At 47.8% G+C, this 22,748-nt stretch overlaps 1 protein-coding gene across 2 annotated transcripts in view; it reads right to left on the reverse strand.

Annotated features, from left to right (window-relative positions):
- trap1 (TNF receptor-associated protein 1) overlaps nucleotides 1–22,748 on the reverse strand; it is a 79,276-nt gene that overhangs the window by 28,742 nt on the left and 27,786 nt on the right. The window contains exons 1-10 of one of the 2 annotated variants that reach the window (XM_043711480.2): nucleotides 9,405–9,555; nucleotides 8,664–8,828; nucleotides 5,730–5,812; nucleotides 5,423–5,563; nucleotides 4,682–4,753; nucleotides 3,643–3,803; nucleotides 3,054–3,163; nucleotides 2,272–2,345; nucleotides 1,796–1,951; nucleotides 72–192 (exon numbers count right to left, since the gene is read on the reverse strand). In XM_043711480.2, coding sequence (XP_043567415.1) covers nucleotides 72–192; nucleotides 1,796–1,951; nucleotides 2,272–2,345; nucleotides 3,054–3,163; nucleotides 3,643–3,803; nucleotides 4,682–4,753; nucleotides 5,423–5,563; nucleotides 5,730–5,812; nucleotides 8,664–8,828; nucleotides 9,405–9,507 — 1,186 coding nt within the window. In that variant the 5' untranslated portion in view covers nucleotides 9,508–9,555. Of the gene's footprint in view, nucleotides 1–71; nucleotides 193–1,795; nucleotides 1,952–2,271; nucleotides 2,346–3,053; nucleotides 3,164–3,642; nucleotides 3,804–4,681; nucleotides 4,754–5,422; nucleotides 5,564–5,729; nucleotides 5,813–8,663; nucleotides 8,829–9,404; nucleotides 9,556–22,748 lie in introns of those variants that run through there. The other variant, XM_087997876.1, reaches the window with a different exon arrangement.

Raw genomic sequence — 22,748 nt, forward strand, 5'->3', positions numbered from 1 at the left:
ATTCAATGAACAGTAGTTGAAACTCAGATGCGGGTAATAGGTCGACAAGGAGTGAAATGTGCAAAACTCACCACGTAGAAATCGGAGCCACTTGGGTAAGATTTCCGTGGCTTTAGTTTGAATCAACACTTTTCGGCTGTATAACGACACACTAGACCCCAACTCTCTGCTCACATCAAACATATTTGGCTTCTATGTAAACAGAAAAAAAATCTCAAAGTTTAGGGATTACAACACAACTCCCAGTCCTGGATACCATATCCCCCACCCCTGAACATTCTCTTCACCCTCAGCCCTGGACAATGTATTCCCCAATCCACTATCCCTTATCCCAGATACCATCCCCACACCTGGGGCCCTCATCCTACCTCATGCTTCCTGACACTCTTGACCCAAGTCTCCACATGCCTGATCTTCTCTTCCCCTTCACCTGCTGTTTCTCTTCCTCTACCACTGACCACGAATGAAACCCTCATCTCCACCCATGGACACTGCAGCTCCAATCTTCGATACCAACCCCAATCTTGTCAAGCTTCTTCATGCTAGCTTATTTGGCAGTCATTGAAATCTATTATGACAACAGTTCAATTTGTTTCTTTCGCCATAACTAACCTCATAATTCAGACAGCAGAGGGAAGGCTGCATTGTTGGAGGTGCATAAAATCCTATGTGGCAGAATTGGAAAAATAAGGAGGTGTTGCCCCCATTGTCCAAGGCAATATTTGTCCTCAGCCACTGCCATTAAATGGTATATGGTAATTAGAGGTAGTTGTCCTATACCACCGTAGTTGCATTCCAGCTAAACTTCGCTTGATAGAAATCACTTAATAGAAATAATGGGGCCTATGGGAAAAGTGGGGTTGGGGTAGACCAGCAAAAAATATCATTCCCGATCGCTAAAAAATCACCCAAAAATCTAACGCAAAGTATGGCACAGCCTGAATGAAGGTTGAAAGCATATTTATTAACAAAACAAAAGTAAATTCAACACAGTACATTTTTTAAATGTAAGAAAGCTGCTCTCTGTACAGTACCTCTCACAGAAAGCTGCTCTGTCGGCAGCTGACATTGCACATGCGCAGAATGTCACAGAGACTTTCGTGTGGACATCAGGGCATACACTGAACAACAAGAACATTAGCGCATGCGCAGAATGAAGCACACAAACTGATCCCCACTGGAATTGCACTATCGTTCTCCAAAATACCATTCCCTAATTCTTCAGTGCGATTTGGCTATAACGTCACTGTCGAAACGTGCATTGTACCAGAACTACCTGTACCACATTGCTGTCTGTGGGATTCTTGCTGGGTGCAAATTAGCAGTGTTTTCTACATTACAGCAGAAAGGGTTGCACTGACTGTAATGTGCTTTGGGGCATTTAAGTTTAAGGATGCTACATGCAGCATCATTTTTTTGCCTTATATATTGCCAACAGACTGAAAGATGCTGTAATAAATATGAGTTTTAGATAATTAACCAACTCTTTAACAGAACGATTCCAGACGTGGCATCTTTGCTGCACAGAAGAATAAATTTCTGCCCAGTTCAACAACAGTTTCTTCGCTACCATTATCAGACTGATGAATGGACTCTCTAACTACAAATAATGTCAATCTTGCTTTGCGCACCTCCAGTGCAGTGTAACCTGCATACCACGCTCTGTCTAAGCACCTCGTGTTTGCTATGATCTGCCCATACTGTGCACAAAACAAAGCTTTTCACTGTATTTAGGTACTCGTGACTACAATAAATCAAATCAAAGTTACGAGCTACCACAATCAACAACACTCACCATGTCTGGCACATAGAAGATGCTGCGAATGTTGAGTGGGGCATCGGTGCGATAATGGAGGATATACCGTGGTTTGTCATATGCCTTTGCAATATAGCGGTAGAATTCCTCATGCTGCCATTCGCTGATCTCTTTTGGATCCATCATCCACAGAGCCTTATTGGAAAACATTTCCTCAAATTAATCAACTAAGTAAATCCATTAGTCAGGCCAATCCTCCAGGAATAAATTTCATAAAGCGGAGGCCCCAAATTAACTACATCAATTACCCATTAGCTCCAACCCATTGGCCAATCTCTAACTCACCTCACTGGGGTTAATGCTTATAACCCAACGGTACTGCCAATTTTATAAATCAGTCTGGCATCCTCTCATCTGATTCAAAAACTAAGTCCGCTTCACAAAATCCTCCACTGCTCCATGCAGCACAGTCTGCTTTCTATTCAAATTAGGTAAAGTCCTTGTCATCAACTAACCTGCAGTGTATTCAATCGGTGCCCATTCAAGTAGATTGGAAAACTGACAAAGTTGCTGTATTTGTTCACCACATCTGGAATACAAACCAAGTGCAGAGTTATACTAGTTCATCAGTTCAATTACAGCTGTCATTATAACACAGGCAGGAACTTACTCAGCACTTTCCTGCCCCAATAATCACTAACAAATTCCCTCAACATTTACTTGATTATTCCACCCAGGCAAGTGCTACCTCTGACAGGATCACACTGGAATGCAATACCCTGTGACAGAGTATCATCAAAACTTAAGAGCATAGAAAGTCATTCAATTCTTGCAGCCTGCGTCTCTTTGAAAGAACTGCCATGTACAATCTCACATGCGTGTTTTTTAATCTACAATGTAAGTTTAACTTCCTCAGGAGCCTGTTCAAATCCATTTGCAAATTATTTATGGGTTTGGTTTCCACCACTTTTAAAGGCCATCATTCGAAATTCCAAAAACTCAAGATCCTCTACAAATTATTTTAAGTTGATGGTCTCCCATTATTAACATAACACAAAACCTCTCACCATTCTGAAAGTCTCTATTTGATCACCCCTTGTTTATCTCAAAGTTTAACCAGTTTGCATAAATTTAATCAAAGAACAATCACGTGCAAATTACCAGTGTGCTGTCAAGACAAAGTAACAAGAAGAAAGAAATGGCAACAAATAGTGCAGAAATTAAACCAAGTTGGATTCTGCAAATAGTAGCTTTGGTTTCAGTCCTTAACCTGCTACAATATTGTTCTAATTCTCACCTCTAACACGATCTTGATTTGCAAACTCTTTGCAATCTTTCTTTAAGTGAATGACAATCTTGGTTCCTGGCTTCACCCCAGTGGCTTCAGCAATTTCATACATTCCAGAGCTGGAGGTACAGATAGTAGTCCAGTCAGCAACACAGCATCACTATTAGCCAATAAAGTACTCCATTCACGCAGCTCCCCACTGAGTCCTCACAAAATTCTCCCACCTCTGCCCCCGCCCTCAAGCTTTCCCTTGCAGACTCATCCTATGCCCGAAATCACCATGTGGCCCTTACAGACAACCCAAGCCGTTCTTACAGCCCCGCACAGTCCTCACGCCAGAGCTTCTTTCCCACAAAATCTTTGCAGATACCCATTCTCCTCCGCCCCCAACATGACAAATCTTCGACTATGGGTATACCTACACCATATAATACAGTGGTCCACGGCAGCGGCGCGCCACCACATTAAGTTCAATTAGGAATGGACACATCCTGTGAATGAATTAATTTTATTTAGGCCCCCATTTTGTCAGGTTATTCTCAAGCTGAGGACAGCCCTTCCTACAAACTGTTGATGTGAGAGGGTGCAGTCTCCTCACCCATCAGAAGCCCATTTATATGCTGTGCTGCCATCCTCTGCTGCCTGTGTGTACACCTCCACTTTATCAGCCACCATGAACACAGAGTAGAATCCAACCCCAAACTGTCCAATGATCCCAGTGCCAGCCTCTGCTTGGTTCTGTAAAGCCTCCAGGAAAGCCTAACGTCAAGAATGAAAAGAGAATCTTTCAATTAAGGCAGCATTGGAGGAAGTGAGTTAAATACATTCAAAATTTCATACCTGGAATCAAACAAGCAAGGTGAGCAATCAGTTACAATATGTACAACTTACAGAATGATACAGCATAAAAGGAAACCCGTTGCGTCTGACTGTGCCAGTTCTTTGAAACAGCTAACCCAATTAGCCCCACTCCCTTGATCTTTCTCCATACACTTAAAAATTGCTCCTTCTCAATTAGTTATCTGTAGTTCCCTTACAAAGTTAATAACAAATTATTGCTCTTTTAAGCTGCTCATACCAGCTCATCACAAATCACTGAAGACGAAGTCTCACCTCCCCTTCTGCTCCTTTCAAATACACAACATGGTGCAAAATATATTCAATTCCAGTGAAAGTAAGTATCACAGATTGAAGAATTCACCATCAGTCCATCATTAGGCAGGTGACAAAATGACATTTAAAAGCTCAATCATGGCCTGAAAGGTCTCAGACTCAATATCTGTGCTCAGCTTACAGCTACTTTCAATAGAGGCAGAGGTGCTGCATTGCCTTTAATGTCGTGGGGTGGATGGCTGTGACTGAGGAAGCCCGGATGCCTACTCCTGGTCACTATCCTTTTCAAAACACAACAGTGAGGCATGACTAGGCCAGAGAGTGAACACCCATGAAAAGCCAACACAGCCCATGAGGCTTGCAACCCTCTGTTAGTTATGATTGCAGGAATCAGCCCAGAATGATCACTACCAATACTGGGTAGCACAGAAACAACAGGTGAATACATTGGAGCAGAGGTAGAGGAGATGAGCGAAGGCTTCAGAAAGAGAAAATGAAATTTACAAATTCTAGAATTTTCCAACCTTGGATCCAGAACGTGCAATGGTTCCAAGGTTCTCAATTAGTTCCTCCTTGGTCATCCCAATGCCAGTGTCCTGAGAGGGGAAAAAATACAATAACAGCATGTTAAAAACCAAGGGTTCAGGGCCAGAATTGCTAATCTCAGCTTTAGTCTGTATTAGGAACTGTGTTATACAAAAGTCCATCTGGAAAGACAGGATGCTCTAGTGCTATTCCTAATCAGACGAAAAGTTTCTCCATATTGACACTGTTCAACCTTTTCAATTTCTAAACACTTCAATTAGATGACTCCTCAACTTTCTAAAAAGAAACTGGCACAGACCAAGTTTATATGATTGGCCTGATAATTTAATCCTTTCAGCCCTGGTATAAAACTGATGAATCTTTGCAGATTCACTCTCCAGGACTAACATCACATTAAATATGAACAGAAAATATTCAATGTGTTCAGAAGGTCTCGCAGCGCCTACAGAGAGAGAAACAGAGTCAATGTTTTCAGAAAATATCATTCATTAGAACCAGCTGTCAGAACTGAAACCCTATGTTTCTCTCTTCACAGATACTGCCAAACTTATTGAATATTCTCAGCAATTTTTATTTCTAAAGTTAGATTTCCAGAAGCCACAATAATTTCGTTTTTGTATTAATATATTTCTCAAGAATGGGACACCAGATGGGATCTTACCAAGACGCTGTACAACTTGAGCATTACAAAAGTAAGAGAATACAGTGACTGTCCTTACCTGGATGGTTAGGGTACCTTTCTCTGTATCACTCTGGAGATGAATTTCCAGTGGTGTCTGGTTCTGGGCATTGTTCATCAGTTTATGACGTAGCTTTTCAAGGGCATCACTTCCATTAGATATCAGCTCACGAATAAATACCTACATGAAATTAGGGGAGAGTAATCAGATAAAGAAGGAATTATGCAGAGGAAATTCTCTGAGATCCAGAACAATCTAAAATTACGTAATCAAATTAGTCAGGTACTGATTTTTATTAATATCTTTTAGAAATCTGAGGGGAAAAGTGAGATTTTTCATTTCTTACCTCCTTTTCAGAGTACAAGGAGCGGGCAACAATATCCAGAAGCTTCTTTGTTTCTGCTTGAAACTCATATTTGGAAGAACCACCTGTGGGGGGGGGGGGGGGGGGGGGGGGGGGAAGGAAAAAGGATAATGCTCAAGAGATCCAGGAGCAAATGGATTACAAGCAAAAAGACGTGAGAAGCTGATTTGCTCTCCTTAGAGCAGAGAAGTTTAGGGGAGATTTAACAGAGATGTTTAAAACGAAGAAGAGTTTTAAGAGTTGTTGTTACTTTAACGAGATTATAACTGGAGGACACAAAATTTGTCTGATTTAAGATCATTGATAAAGAACCTGGGGCAGGGAAAATAAAAAGGATTTTAAATGCAATGAGTTACAATTATTACAGTAACGTTGTTGTTTCCGTTAATTACAATAACTGGATGGAACTGCTTGAAAGGGCAGTGGAAATAGACTAAATAGCAATATTGAGATGGATTTTTTTTTTCTTCTATAATAGGACGTAGGCATCACTGACAAAGCCACCTTTATTTCCCTTCCCATTTGGCCTTAAGGTGGTGAAGATTATTCACCTGCTTGAAAAGTTGTAACCCATCTGGTACAGGAACTCCTACAGTGCTGCTGGGAAGAGAATCCCACGTCAGGGTGAAATGGGACTTTGAGAAGAACTTGTTGTTATTTGTGATCGTCTGCCCTTGTCCTTCCAAGAGGTACAGGTACAAGTTGGAGGTGGGTTGCTGCAGTACAACTTATAGATGGGACACATTACTGCCACTATGTGCCAGTGAGAGGAAGTGAATTTTAAATTGGTGGATGAGATGCCAATCAAATGGGCACCTTTGTCAAGCTTCTTGAGTGCTGCTGGAGATGCACTCATCCCAGCAAATGACGAGTATTCAATCACACTCATTTGTACCTTGTGGTTGATGGGCAGGTGGTGTGTAATTCATCGCAGAATTCCCAGCCTCAGACTTGCTTTTAAGTCACAACTACAGTTCAACTTCTGCTCAATGGATATTGATATTGGAGAATTTAATGAGCGTAATTTCATTTAATACCCATGAGAAACTGTTCAGAATAGCTCTAATTGAAAATGATCATTGCCTGTTGTAAATGTTACTTGCCACTTACCCAAAGTCAGAACTAAGTCTGGCTGCACAATGCCACATACTCCTTCAATGTCTGAGGAGTTGCGAATGATGAACATTATGCAACCATCAAAGAACATCCCACTTCTGACAGTATGAGGAAGGTCATTTAGAGTCATAGAGATGTACAGCATGGAAATACACCCTTCAGTCCAACTCGTCCATGCTGACCAGATATCCCAAATCAATCTAGTCTCACCCGCCAGCACCCAGCCCATAACCCTCCAAACCTTTCCTATTCATATACGCACCCAGATGCCTTTTAAATGTTGCAATTGTACTAGCCTCCACTACTTCCTCTGGTAACACATTCCATATATACACACCCTCTGCTTGAAAAAATTGCCCCTCAGGTCTCTTTTATATCTTTCCCCTCTCACCCTAAACCTATGGCCGCCAGTTCTGGACTCTCCCACGCCAGGGAAGAGACTCTGTCTATTTATCCTATCCATGCCCCTCATGATTTTATAAACCTCTATAAGGTCACCCCTCAGCCTCCAACACTACAGGAAAACAGCCCCAGGCTATTCAACTTCTCCCTATAGCTCAAATCCTTCAACCCTGGCAACATCCTTGTAAATCCTTTCAAGTTTCACAATATCCTTCCGATAGGAGGGAGACCAGAACTGCATGCAATATCCCAATGTCTTGTACAGCTACAACATGACCTCCCAACCCCTTTACTCAATACTCTGACCAACAAAGGAAAGCATACTAAACGCCTTCTTCACTATCCTATCTACCTGCAACTCCACTTTCCTTTGGGAAGGAAACTGCCATCTTTACCGGGTCTGGCCTACATGTGACTCCAGACCCTCAGCAATTTGGTTGACTATTAACTGCCCTCTGAACAATAAATGCTGCCTAGCCAGCAACACCCTCAACCCATGAGTGACTGAAGGAAAAAACAACCCTCTTCCAATTGGCAGAAGATACAAGTTTGAAAAAGATGTACCGACAGATTCAAGAACAGCTTCTTCCTGGCTGTTATCAGACTTGTTAACGTACATTACAATCAATCTTTCTCTGCACCTTCCCTCTAGCTGTGATACTATATTCTGTGCTCTGTCCTGTTATTCTGATGGACTCAGGTCAAGTACGTTTTGTCTGGTTAGCACACCAAACAGTACTTTTCACTGTATCTCGGTACACGTGACAATAACAGATCAAACTAACACCTTTAATTTCAGGCTTTTATTGAATTCAAATTTATCTGCTGTGGTGGGATTCAAATCCAGGTCCCCAGAACATAAGAGTGACACAGGACGGAAACAGACCCTTCAGTCCAACCAGTCTGCGCAACCATAATCCCAAACCGAACTAGTCCCACCTGCCCGCTCTTGGACCACATCCCTCCAAACCCCCTCCAATCATATACCCATCAAATGTCTTCCAAACACTGCAATTGCACTCACATCCACCATCTCCTCAGGAAGCCCATTCCACACACAATGTGTAAAAAAAAGTTGCTCCTCTCATCTTTTTAAATCTCTCACCTTAAAAATGTGTCCCCAGTCTTGAAACATTGAAAAGCAATTGAAGATGATCGGATACTACACTGAAGAACTCTTGCACCAATGCAATGAAATGATTAATAATTGACTTACTTAGATACTTACTTTAGAGGATAAAGGTTTACAGGGCTATGGGGAATGTGACTAATCGGTAGCACAACCAAAAAAACAGCAATGTGCCAAATAGCCTCCATTTCACTGTATTACTGTGAAATTACTTCATAAACTAAAAAGGCAAGCTGATATATTTTGTAATTCTGAGGTGCCCTACGTACCTTTCACATTCTCAGAGTCAGTGATGATATTATGCAGTGTCTCTTCTTCCGGACTCTGTGCTGTCTGTGTGGTATAAAGGCGCCAGCAGAGGGAACTGCTGGGGACAATAGTGCACTGATTGCGATTCAAAAAGACAGAATATTGGAGCTTGGAAATTTCACTCTCTACAATAATAACAAACAACGCAATGTTAACAAATAACGAATGTGCGTTCACAGAATAATTTCAATTAAATTCCTCTCTTACTTAAAGAACAATTCTGAGTTCCCCTCCCTTCAAGTCTGTATGCTCAGCTCCTCAGTCAAAATGCAACAAGGTTCAAGATGAATGATGTTTACTGTTAATCCTGATCATCCCATTCAATCTGTTAAAAATACACAAAGCTCAATTCAAATAATTAATGTTGTCAATGTCATTCTATCTCTATTCCCCTTTCCCCCTATTGCTCCCTGCAGCCCTCTCCGCATCTTCTCCCATATCCAAGCCCAGTGCCACCACCATCTCCAAGCCATGATTTTGATTTATCACTCCCTGTATCACAGGGCTCCCCTAGGCTGCGGTACTCTCACTACCCCCACCTCCTATGCACTTGCACACTCTCTCACCATATCCAGCCCGATGTCCCCTCAGCAATGCCCAATCCTACCATGCTTCCTCACTCTCCCCTCCCCCGAACTCGGGGCGGCCTCGGCCTCGGCCTCCTCCTCCCATCCCCTGGGGCGGCCCTCTGGTCCCCTCACCCCTGGCGCTGCTCCCCGCTCTCCTCCGGCCGTTGCTCTGGAGCCGGGCTCGAGGCAGCGCGCGGAGGACGGAAAAACCTCGCGCTCCGCGGATCAACGCCATGACCGTCGCGCAGATGACCTCAGAGGGACAGGGTCCTCTTTCGGATGTCGAGGGCCAAGAGCTGTTCCGTTCAAACGCCTGATTGGAAGTGGGGACTAAATTAAAATATATTCTGGATCAGTGGTGCTGGAAGAGCACAGCAATTCAGGCAGCATCCGAGGACAGGCAAAATCGACGTTTCGGGCAAAAGCCCTTCATCAGGAATATAGTCATGATTTGGAGATGCCGGTGTTGGACTGGGGTATACAGAGTTAAAAATCACACAACACCAGGTTATAGTTCCATAGGTTTAATTGGAAGCACACTAGCTTTTAGAGCGACGCTCCTTCATACATATTGTCTAGCTATCACCATTGTTAACAGCTAACCTGAGAATGCAACTTTAAAAAAAGGTTTTGTGATTTACACATGATGGAAGTGAAACTATCACTGTATTCTAACAGATGAAAGGCTTAACAGACAATCAATTTTTCAATGTATAATTTCAGTTACATCACACTGTAAATTTTTGCTATAAATTCTGTGTTACGATCGAGCCCTCCACTATTGCCTGATGAAGGAGTATCGCTCCAAAAGCTAGTGTGCTTCCAATTAAACCTGTTGGACTATAACCTGGTGTTGTGTGATTTTTAAAATTAAAATATAAATTACTCAATTTCCTATATTCGCGCATAAAAAGGTAATTTTGTCAAAATAGAAAGCGATGAAACTCCAAGGTAAAGACAAATTATAGCGAGACCCGCACTGAAGGTTCTCCTCACGCATTTTTAAAAAATTAGCTGTCTTTTATTTTCAACATTTTAACTTCTGAAACGTTTGATTCCAGCTTTAATTAATCTAAAACAGCTATTCATGTGAGATGAATTGGTCGTTAAGCAAATCAAAGTTAATTGGGTTTATAACCATGATATTATGCGAAAATGAGAAATTTGACCAAACTGCTGAATTAGAGTCATGGAGATGTACAGCACAGAAACAGTCCCTTTGGTCTGACTCGACCATGCCAATCAGATAACCTAACCTAATCCAGTCCCATTGGCCAGCATTTGACCCTCACTTTCGCCATATCCCTCCAAACCCTTCCTATTCATATACCCAAGCAGATGTCTTTTAAATGCTGTAATTGTACCAGTCTCCATTCCTTTCTCTAGCAGCTCATTCCATGCACGCACACATCCTCTGCGTGAAAAAGTTGCCCCTTTTTATTATCTTTCCCCTCTTATCCTACACCTATGCCCTCTAGTTCTGGACTCACCCATCCCAGGGAAAAGACCTTGTCTATCCTATCCATGACCCTCATGATTGTATAAACATTTTTAAACTCACCACTCAACCTCCAACACTCCAGGGGAAACAGCCTCATCCTATTCAGCCTCTCCCTATAATTCAAATCCTCCAACCCTGGTAGCATCCTTGTAAATCTTTTCTGAACCCTTTCAAGTTTCACAACATCCTTTTGATAGGAAGGAGACCAGAATTGTACCCAGTATTCCAAAATTGGCCTACCCAGTATTCCAAAATTGGCCTAACCAATGTCCCATACAGCTGCAACATGACCTCCCAACTCCTATACTGCACAAAACTATAGTAAAGGTTATGAAAACAATAATTTTAAGATTGTTAAAAGGCATATGTTCTATATTTCAAGGTTCAGCTGCTTATTCAGACCTAGCAGAGAGTAAAAACATGAGTGCTGACACCAGTAGAAATTTATTATACTACAGATTCAATAGGTAAAACTGGACTTAGTGCCAGTAAACATAGCTATTAATACTAGTCATTGCACTAGTAATATTGGCTGTGGCACTTGTAATACAGGTCATTGCTATTGGTCACAGCATTTGACCAAGGTTAAGGAAAAATGATCTTATTTTCACGCAGCCAGATTTTAAACACAATACGCAAACCACTCAAACACGGAACAGTATAGATTGCTGTTCACCAATTAGCATGAGGAAGAGAAAGTGAGGACTGTAGTTGCTGGAGAGTCAGAGTCGAAAAATGTGGCACTGGAAAAACACAGTGGGTCAGGCATCATGGAGGAGCAGAGAGTCAATGTTTCAGGCATAAGCCCTTCATCAGGAATGTTGAAGGATTCCTGATGAAGGGCTTATGTCTGAAACGTTGACTGTCCTGCTCCTTGGATGCTGCCTGACCAGCTGTTCTTTTCCAGCGCCACACATTTCGACACCAATCAGCACGAGGGCTAGATGAAATTTCAGTTTCAAACTTGAATTAGAGGAGCAAGTTTCATAGTTTCATTTGGCTCGTCCAGCCTGCTCCACCATTCATTAAAATCATGGCTGATCTATCTATCGTCTTAGCTCCTCCTACCTACATTATCCTTATAACTCTTAATTCCTCTACCATGCAAAAACTTATTCTACTGTGTCTTGAATATATTTAATGAAGGTTCCTCTACTGCTTCCTTGGGCAGAGAATTCCTTGGATCACTACTGTCTGGGAAAAGCAGTTCCTCCTATCTCTATCCTAAATCTACTCCCCCTAATCTTAAGACCATGTGCCCTAGTCCTAGTCTTACCCACCAGCAGAAACAACTTGCCTGCCTCTATTTTATCTATCCCTTTTGTAATTTTATATGTTTCTATCAGATCCCCTCTCATTCTTCTAAATTCTCGCAAGTACAGTCTCAGGTGGCTCAACCTCTCCTCAAAGGGTAACCCCCTCATCTCCGGAATCAATCTAGTGAACCTCCTCTGCACTGCCTCCAAAGCCAGTATATCCTTCCTCAAGGAAGGAGACCAGAACTGCACTCAATACTCCAGGTGCGGCCTCACCAACACCTTGTACAATTGCAGCAGAACCTCCCTGCTTTAAATTCAATCCCTTTAGCAATGAAAGCCAATGTTTCATTTGCCTTCCTGATTACCTATTGCACCTGCAAATCAGCTTTTAGCAATTCATGTACGAGCACACCTAAGTCACTCTGAACAACAGCATGCTGCAATCTTTCACCATTTAAATAATACTTTGGCCTGCTATTTTTACTTCCAAAGTGGATAATCTCACATTTACCAAGGATACTAGAGTCACCACTGCAGTCAGCACCAGAGTTTTGGAATCACAAGAACAAAAAACACAACCATCTTTATAGAAATCCAGACTCCACCAACATTTTGGTGCAAGCAGGCTCAATAACCACTTCTGATTCCTCTTTTTGACAACCATCTTTAAGATATAACAACTTTAACACTAAACATGATTTTTCTTCTCTGAAACATTTCAAGTATTTCCTTTTGGAGGCCAGTCATTCTTCGAACACTCGCTGCTTTGTGCTTTCACAGTCTCAATGGACCAAGCAAGCATTTTGCAACTGATGAAGAACCTTAAAAGTGTAGTCACTGTTTAACTGGAAAATATGGTGGTCAATTTGTGACAGCAAGAATCTTACTAAGATGCATGAGATGGTGAAAAACCTGTCTATTAAACTCCATCTGCTACTTCTCAGCACATTGGCCCATCTGATCAAGATCCTGTTGTAATCTGAGGTAACCCTCTTCGCTGTCCACTACACCTCCAATTTTGGTGTCATCTGCAAACTTACTTACCATACCTCTTATGCTCACATCCAAATCATTTATGTAAATGACAAAAAGTAGTGGATCCAGCACCGATCCTTGTGGTGCACTCCACTGGTCACAGGTCTCCAGTCTGAATAACGACCCTCCACCACAACCCTCTGTCTTCTACCTTTGAGCCAGTTCTGTATCCAAATGGCTGGTTCTCCTTGTATTCTGTTAGATCTAACCTTGCTAACCAGTCTCCCATGGGGAACCTTGTCGAACACCTTACTGAAGTCCATATAGATCACATCTATGGCTCTGCCCTCATTAATCCTCTTTATTACTCCTTCAAAAAACTCAACCAAGTTTGTGAGACATGTTATCCCACGCACAAAGCCATGTTGACTATCCCTAATCAGTCCTTGCCTTTTCAAATACATGTACATCCTGTCCCTCAGGATCACTCCAACAACTTGACCACCGGTTCCCTGGCTTGTCCTTACCACCCTTCTTAAACAGTGGCACCACGTTTGCCAACCTCCAGTCGTCTGGCATGTCACCTTTGACTATCGATGATACAAATATCTCAGCAAGAGGCCCAGCAATCACTTCCCTAGCTTCCCACAGAGTTCTAGGGTATACCTGATCAGGTCCTGGGGATTTATCCACCTTCATGCATTTCAAGACATTCCAGCACTTCCTCCTCTGTAAATTGAACATTTTTCAAGATGTCACCATCTAGTTCCCTACAGTCTATATCTTCCATATCCATTTCCACAGTAAATACTGATGCAAAATACTCATTTAGTATCTGTCCCATCTTCTGCAGCTCCACAAGGCTGCCTTGCTGATCTTTGAGGGACCCTATTGTCTCCCTAGTTACCCTTTTGTCCTTAATGTATTTGTAAAAACCCTTTGAATTATCCTTAATTCTATTTGCCAAAGCTATCTCTTGTCCCCTTTTTGCCCTCCTGATTTCCCCCTTAAGTATACGCCTACTTTCTTTATACTCTCACTCGATCTATCCTGTCTGTACCTGACATATGCTTCCTTCTTTTTCTTAACCAAACACTCAATTTCTTCAGTCATCTAACATTCCCTATACCTACTAGCCTTCCCTTTCATCCTGACAGGAATATACTTTCTCTGGATTCTCATTATCTCATTTCTGAAGGCTTCCATTTTCCAGCTGTCCCTTTACCTGCGAACATCTGACCCCAATCAGTTTTCGAATGTTCTTGCCTAATACTGTCAAAATTGGCCTTTCTCCAATTTAGAACTTCAACTTTTAGATCTGGTCTATCTTTTTCCATCACTATTTTAAATCTAATAGAATTATGGTCGCTGGCCCCAAAGTGCTCCCCCACTGACACCTCAGTCACCTACCCTGCCTTACTTCCCAAAAGTAGGTCAAGTTTTGCACCTTCTCTAGTAGGTACATCCACATACTGAATCTGAAAGTTTTCTTGAACACACTTAACAAATTCCTCTCCATCTAAACTCTTAACACAATGGCAGTCCCAGTCGATGTTTGGAAAGTTAAAATCCTCTACCATAACCACCCTATTATTCTTACAGATAGCAGAGATCTCCTTACAAGTTTGTTTCTCAATTTCCTTCTGACTATTAGGGGGTCTATAATACAATCCCAATAAGGGGATCATCCCTTTTTTATTTCTCAGCTCCACCCAAATAACTTCCCTGGATGTATTTCCGGGAATATCCTCCCTCAGTACAGCTGTAATGCTGTCCCTTACCAAAAATGCCACTCCTCCTCCTCTCTTGCCTCCCTTTCTATCCTTCCTGTAGAATTTGTATCCTGGAACATTAAGCTGCCAGTCCTGCCCACCCCTGAGCCATGTTTCTGTAATTGCTAATGATGTCCCAGTCCCATGTTCCTAACCATGCCCTGAGTTCATCTGCCTTCCCTGTTAGGTCCCTTGCATTGAAATAAATGCAATTTAATTTATTAGTCCTACCTTGTCCCTGACTCTCTTCTTGTTCATTTCCCATTTCCTTCTATTTTTTTGCCTCCCCCATTTTGGTGTTATCCCCTGAGGTAGAGCAGGCTGGACGCTTGAGCAATGTTGCGACAGCCAGCAGGCTGGAGGCTGAGTGATGAGGGGACTGTGGTATTAAAGAGTTAATTTGCTCAGCTGACCTGCAGGAAATTGAGTGCCCCAGGGGCAGGCTGGGTTGTCTCTGTTCTACAGGTGAAAGTGAGGTCTGCAGATGCTGGAGATCAGAGCTGAAAATGTGTTGCTGGAAAAGCGCAGCAGGTCAGGCAGCATCCAGGGAACAGGAGAATCGACGTTTCTGGCATAAGCCCTTCTTCAGGAATGAGGAAAGTTTGTCCAGCAGGCTAAGATAAAAGGTAGGGAGGAGGGACTTGGGGGAGGGGCGTCGGAAATGTGATAGGTGGAAAGAGGTCAAGGTGAGGGTAATAGGTCAGACTGGGGTGGGGGCGGAGAGGTCGGGAAGATGATTGCAGGTTAGGAAGGCGGTGCTGAATTCGATGGATTAGACTGAGACAAGGTGGGGGGAGGGGAAATGAGGAAACTGGTGAAATCCGAGTTCATCCCTTGTGGTTGGAGGGTTCCTATGCGGAAGATGAGGCGCTCTTCCTCCAACCGTCGTTTTGTTGTGGTCTGGCGATGGAAGAGTCCAAAGACCTGCATATCCTTGGTGGAGTGGGAGGGGGAGTTGAAGTGTTGAGCCACAGGGTGGTTGGGTTGGTTGGTCCGGGTGTCCCAGAGGTGTTCTCTGAAACGCTCCGCAAGTAGCCGGCTTGTCTCCCCAATATAGAGGAGGCCACATCGGGTGCAGAGGATGCAATAGATGATGTGTGTGGGGGTGCAGGTGAATCTGTGGCGGATATGGAAGTTTCCTTTGAGGCCTTGGAGGGAGGTGAGGGGGGAGGTATGGGCGCAAGTCTTGCACCTCCTGCGGTTGCAGGGGAAGGTGCCGGGAGTGGAGGTTGGGTTGGTGGGGGGTGTGGACCTGACGAGGGAGTCACAGAGGGAGTGGTCTTTACGGAATGCTGATAGGGGAGGGGAGGGAAATATATCCTTGGTGGTGGGGTCCGTTTGGAGGTGGCGGAAATGACGGCGGATGATGCGCTGAACATGGAGATTGGTGGGGTGGTAGGTGAGGACCAGTGGGGTTCTGTCCTGGTGGCGGTTGGAGGGGCGGGGCTCAAGGGCGGAGGAGCGGGAAGTGGAAGAGATGCCGTGGAGGGCATTGTCGACCACATTGGGGGGGGAAATTGCGGTCCTTGAAGAAGGAGGCATCTGGGTTGTGCGTTTTTGGAACTGGTCCTCCTGGGAGCAGATGCGGCGGAGGAATTGGGAGAATGGGATGGCGTTTTTACAGGGGGCAGGATGGGAGGAGGTGTAGTCCAGGTAGCTGTGGGAGTCTGTCGGTTTGTAGTAGATGTCCGTGTTGATTTGGTCGCCTGAGATAGAAATAGAAAGATCGAGGAAGGGGAGGGAGGAATCTGAGACTGTCCAGGTGAATTTGAGGTCGGGGTGGAAGGTGTTGGTGAAGTGGATGAACTGTTCAACCTCCTCGTGGGAGCACGAGGCGCCGCCGATACAGTCATCGATGTAGCGGAGGAAAAGGTGGGGGGTGGGGCCAGTGTAGTTGCGGAAGATGGATTGTTCCACATCTACTACAAACCGACCGACTCCCACAGCTACCTGGACTACACCTCCTCCCATCCTGCCCCCTGTAAAAACGCCATCCCATTCTCCCAATTCCTTCGACTCCGCCGCATCTGCTCCCAGGAGGACCAGTTCCAAAAACGCACAACCCAGATGGCCTCCTTCTTAAAGGACCACAATTTCCCCCCCAACGTGGTCGACGATGCCCCCCACCGCATCTCTTCCACTTCCCGCTCCTCCGCCCTTGAGCCCCGCCCCTCCAACCACCACCAGGACAGAACCCCACTGGTCCTCACCTACCACCCCACCAATCTCCATGTACAGCGCATCATCCGCCGTCATTTCCGCCACCTCCAAACGGACCCCATCACCAAGGATATATTTCCCTCCCCTCCCCTATCAGCATTCCGTAAAGATCACTCCCTCCGTGACTCCCTCGTCAGATCCACACCCCCCACCAACCCAACCTCCACTCCCGGCACCTTCCCCTGCAACCGCAGGAGGTGCAAGACTTGCGCCCACACCTCCCCCCTCACCTCCCTCCAAGGCCCAAAGGAAACTTCCATATCCGCCACAGATTCACCTGCACCTCCACACACATCATCTATTGCATCCTCTGCACCCGATGTGGCCTCCTCTATATTGGGGAGACAAGCCGGCTACTTGCAGAGCGTTTCAGAGAACACCTCTGGGACACCCGGACCAACCAACCCAACCACCCTGTGGCTCAACACTTCAACTCCCCCTCCCACTCCACCAAGGATATGCAGGTCTTTGGACTCTTCCATCGCCAGACCACAACAAAACGACGGTTGGAGGAAGAGCGCCTCATCTTCCGCATAGGAACCCTCCAACCACAAGGGATGAACTCGGATTTCACCAGTTTCCTCATTTCCCCTCCCCCCACCTTGTCTCAGTCTAATCCATCGAATTCAGCACCGCCTTCCTAACCTGCAATCTTCTTCCCGACCTCTCCGCCCCCACCCCAGTCTGACCTATTACCCTCACCTTGACCTCTTTCCACCTATCACATTTCCGACGCCCCTCCCCCAAGTCCCTCCTCCCTACCTTTTATCTTAGCCTGCTGGACAAACTTTCCTCATTCCTGAAGAAGGGCTTATGCCAGAAACGTCGATTCTCCTGTTCCCTGGATGCTGCCTGACCTGCTGCGCTTTTCTAGCAACACATTTTCAGCTCTGTTCTACAGGTAGAATGTAAGTGAATAGACATTCCCCTCCCTTGCCATTCAGAGCCATTTACACGGCCATTTCCTATTATTCAGAGTGAATTTACATTATCATCCAATTCAAAATCAATAAGAATATTGCAGTTGAAATTTTGACTACTCCTTTAGTTTTAAAAAAAAATTCACAACAGATTTGACCATTAAGGGATGATTTACATGAAATTGTTTCTGGAGATGATGTGGTCACTGCTGTGTCTCTTGAGTGGCATGTGACTGTGGGGGAATGGCTGTGGGTTGTTTTGTGGGCATTACTGACTGTGACGTAAAGATTGTGTATAAAGAAAGGACTGTTGCCTTTGTTCAAAGAGATCTTTGACATGACTCCGCAAGCCCTGCAAAGTGGGTTAAAGGTTCCTCCAGAATGTTTGTACTATACTGTGCTTAATACAATGTTGGTTGTTCCTAGAAGTTGTCATATTGCAGTTGCAACAAGTGTGTAGGGATCTCAGAATAAAAAAACTAACAGGGATGGTCAGCAGGCTGGAGTGGAGTGGGGACGGTCAGTGGGCTGGAGGCTGGAGTGGAGTGGGGATGGTCAGCAGGCTGGAGGCTGGAGTGGAGTGGGGATGGTCAGCGGGCTGGAGGCTGGAGTGGAGTGGGGATGGTCAGTGGGCTGGAATGGAGAGGGGACGGTCAGCGGGCTGGAGTGTAGTGGAGACGATCAGTGGGCTGGACTGGAGTGGAGATGGTCAGCGAGCTGAAGTGGAGACGGTCAGCGAGCTGGGGTGGAGACGGTCAGTGAGCTGGAGTGGAATGGAGTGGGGATGGTCAGCGGGCTGGAGTGGAGACGGTCAGCGAGCTGGGGTGGAGACGGTCAGTGAGCTGGAGTGGAGTGGAGTGGGGATGGTCAGCGGGCTGGAGGCTGAAGTGGAGTGGGGATGGTCAGCGGGTTGGAGGCTGGAGTGGAGTGGGGACGGTCAGTGGGCTGGAGTGGAGTGGGGACGGTCAGTGGGCTGGAGTGGAGTGGGGATGGTTAGTGGGCTGGAGTGGAGTGGGTACGGTCAGTGGGCTGGGCTGGAGTAGAGTGTGGACGGTAAGTGGGATGGAGGCCTGAGCGATGTGGGGACTGTTAGTGGGCTGGAGTGGAGTGGGGATGGTCAGGGGGCTAGAGGCTGAAGTGGAGTGGGTATGGTCAGTGGACTGGAGGCTTGAGCGATGTGGGGACAGTCAGTGGGCTGGAGGCTGGAGTGGGGATGGTCAGTGGGCTGGAGGCTGAAGTGGAGTGGGGATGGTCAGTGGACTGGAGTCCTGAGCGATGTGGGGATGGTCAGTGGGCTGGAGGTTGGCGTGGAGTGGGGATGGTCAGTGGGCTGGAGTGGAGTGGGGACGGTCAGTGGGCTGGAGGCTGGAGTGGGGACGGTCAGGAGGCTGGAGTGGAGTGGGGATGGTCAGCAAGTTGGAGGCTAGAATGGAGTGGAGACGGTCAGTGAGCTGGAGTGGAGACGGTCAGCGAGCTGGAGTGGAGACGGTCAGTGAGCTGGAGTGGAGTGGAGTGGGGATGGTCAGCGGGCTGGAGGCTGGAGTGGGGATGGTCAGCGGGTTGGAGGCTGGAGTGGAGTGGGGACGGTCAGTGGGTTGGAGGCTGGAGTGGGGACGGTCAGTGGGCTGGAGTGGAGTGGGGATGGTCAGTGGGCTGGGCTGGAGTAGAGTGTGGACGGTAAGTGGGATGGAGGCCTGAGCGATGTGGGGACTGTTAGTGGGCTGGAGTGGAGTGGGGATGGTCAGTGGGCTGGAGGCTGAAGTGGAGTGGGGATGGTCAGTGGACTGGAGTCCTGAGCGATGTGGGGATGGTCAGTGGGCTGGAGGCTGGAGTGGAGTGGGGATGGTCAGTGGGCTGGAGTGGAGTGGGGACGGTCAGTGGGCTGGAGGCTGGAGTGGGGACGGTCAGGAGGATGGAGTGGAGTGGGGATGGTCAGCAAGTTGGAGGCTAGAATGGAGTGGGGACGGTCAGCGGGCTGGAGGCTGGAGTGGAGTGGGGACGGTCAATGGGTTGGAGGCTGGAGTAGAGTGGGGACGGTCAGTGGGCTGGAGTGGAGTGGGTATGGTCATTGGGCTGGAGGCTTGAGCGATGTGGGGACAGTCAGTGGGCTGGAGTGGAGTGGGGATGGTCAGTGGGCTGTAGGCTGGAGTGGAGTGGGGACAGTCAGTGGGCTGGAGGCCTGAGTGATGTGGGGATGGTCAGTGGGCTGGAGGCTGAAGTGGAGTGGGGGCGGTCAGTGGGTTGGAGGCCGCAGTGGAGTGTGGACGGTCAGTGGCCTAGAGTGGAGTGGAGTGGGGACGGTCAGTGGGCTGGAGGCCTGAGTGATGTGGGGATGGTCAGTGTGTTGGAGGTTGGAATGAGAGGGGATGGTCACTGCTGGAATGGAGTGGGAATGGTCAGTGGGCTGGAGTGGAGTGGGTATGGTCATTGGGCTGGAGGCTTGAGCGATGTGGGGACAGTCAGTGGGCTGGAGTGGAGTGGGGATGGTCAGTGGGCTGTAGGCTGGAGTGGAGTGGGGACAGTCAGTGGGCTGGAGGCCTGAGTGATGTGGGGATGGTCAGTGGGCTGGAGGCTGAAGTGGAGTGGGGGCGGTCAGTGGGTTGGAGGCCGCAGTGGAGTGTGGACGGTCAGTGGGCTGGAGTGGAGTGGAGTGGGGACGGTCAGTGGGCTGGAGGCCTGAGTGATGTGGGGATGGTCAGTGTGTTGGAGGTTGGAATGAGAGGGGATGGTCACTGCTGGAATGGAGTGGGAATGGTCAGTGGGCTGGAGTGGAGTGGGGACAGTAAGTGGGCTGGGGTGTAGTGGAGTGGGGACGGTCAGTGGTCTGGAGGCCTATGCGATGTGGAGTGCAGTGCGGATGGTCAGTGGGCTGGAGTGGAGTGGAGTGGGGATGGTCAGTGGGCTGGAGGCAGGAGTGGAGTGGGGACGGTCAGTGGGCTGGGGTGTAGTGGAGTGGGGACGGTCAATTGGCTGGAGGCTGGATTGTATTGGGGATGGTTAGTGGGCTGGAGGCTGGTGTGGTGTGGGGATGGTCAGTGGGCTGGAGGCTGGAGTGGAGTGGGGATGATCAGTGGTCAGAAGGCTGGAGTGGAGTGGGGATGGTCAGTGGTCTGGAGGCCTATGCGATGTGGAGTGCAGTGCGGATGGTCAGTGGGCTGGAGTGGAGTGGAGTGGGGATGGTCAGTGGGCTGGAGGCATGAGTGGAGTGGGGACGGTCAGTGGGCTGGGGTGTAGTGGAGTGGGGACGGTCAATTGGCTGGAGGCTGGAGTGTATTGGGGATGGTTAGTGGGCTGGAGGCTGGTGTGGTGTGGGGATGGTCAGTGGGCTGGAGTGGAGTGGAGTGGGGATGGTCAGTGGGCTGGAGGCTGGAGTGGAGTGGGGACGGTCAGAGGGCTGGAGTGGAATGGGGACGGTAAGTTGACTGGAGTGGAGTGGAGTGGGGATGTTCAGTGGGCTGGAGTTGTGTGGACACGGTCAGTGGGCTGGAGTGGAGTGGAGACGGCCAGCGAGCTGGAGGTTGGAGTGGAGTCGGGACGGTCAGCGAGTTGGAGTGGAGTGCGGATGGTCAGTTGGCTGGAGGCTGGAGTGGGGATGGTCAGTGGGCTGGAGGCTGGAATGGAGTGGGGATGGTCAGTGGGTTGGAGGCCTGAGCGATGTGGGGACGGTCAGCAGGCTGGAGGCTGGAGTGGAGTGGGGACAGTCAGTGGGCTGGAGGCCTGAGCGATGTGGGGACGGTCAGAGGGCTGGAGGCTGGAGTAGAGTGGGGACAGTCAGCGGGCTGGAGGCCTGAGCGATGTGGGGACGGTCAGAGGGCTGGAGGCTGGAGTGGAATGGGGTCAGTAAGTGGACTGGAGTGGAGTGAAGTGGGGATGTTCAGCGGGCTGGAGTTGTGTGGACACGGTCAGTGGGCTGGAGTGGAGTGGAGTGGAGATGGTCAGCGAGCTGGAGGCTGGAGTGGAGTGGGGACGGTCAGCGGGCTGGAGGGTGGAGTGGAGTCGGGACGGTCAGCGGGTTGGAGTGGAGTGCGGAAGGTCAGTGGGCTGGAGGCTGAAGTGGAGTGGGGATGGTCAGTGGGCTGGAGTGGAGTGGGGATGGTCAGTGGCTGGGGTGGAGTGGAGTGGAGACGGTCAGTGGGCTGGAGGCTGAAGTGGAGTGGGGATGGTCAGTGGGCTGGGGTGGAGTGGAGTGGAGATGGTCAGTGGGCTAGAGGCTGAAGTGGAGTGAGGATGGTCAGTGGGCTGGCGGCCTGAGCGATGTGGGGACGGTCAGTGGGCTGGAGGCTGGTTTGGAGTGGGAATGGTCAGCAAACTGGAGGCTGGAGAGGGGTGGGGATGGTCAGCGAGCTGGTGGCTGAAGTGGAGTGGGGACGGTCATTGGGCTGGAGTGGAGTGGAGATGGTCAGCGAGCTGGAGGCTGGAGTGGAGTGGGGACGGTCAGTGGACGGGAGTGGGGTGGGGACGATCAGTGGGCTGGAGGCCTGAGCGATGTGGGGATGGTCAGTGGGCTGGAGGCTGGAGTGGAGGGGTCGGTCAGAGGGCTGGAGGCTGGAGTGGAATGGGGATGGTCAGCGAGCTGGTGGCTGGAGTGGAGTGGGGACAGTCAGTGGGCTGGAGGCCTGAGCGATGTGGGGACGGTCAGCAGGCTGGAGGCTGGAGTGGAGTGGGGACAGTCAGCGGGCTGGAGGCCTGAGCGATGTGGGGACGGTCAGAGGGCTGGAGGCTGGAGTGGAATGGGGTCAGTAAGTGGACTGGAGTGGAGTGAAGTGGGGATGTTCAGCGGGCTGGAGTTGTGTGGACACGGTCAGTGGGCTGGAGTGGAGTGGAGTGGA

Source organism: Chiloscyllium plagiosum, unplaced genomic scaffold (genome assembly GCF_037043375.1).
Source record: "Chiloscyllium plagiosum isolate Xiang-an unplaced genomic scaffold, Cpla_swu_hap1 HiC_scaffold_20, whole genome shotgun sequence".
NCBI lineage: Eukaryota > Metazoa > Chordata > Chondrichthyes > Orectolobiformes > Hemiscylliidae > Chiloscyllium > Chiloscyllium plagiosum.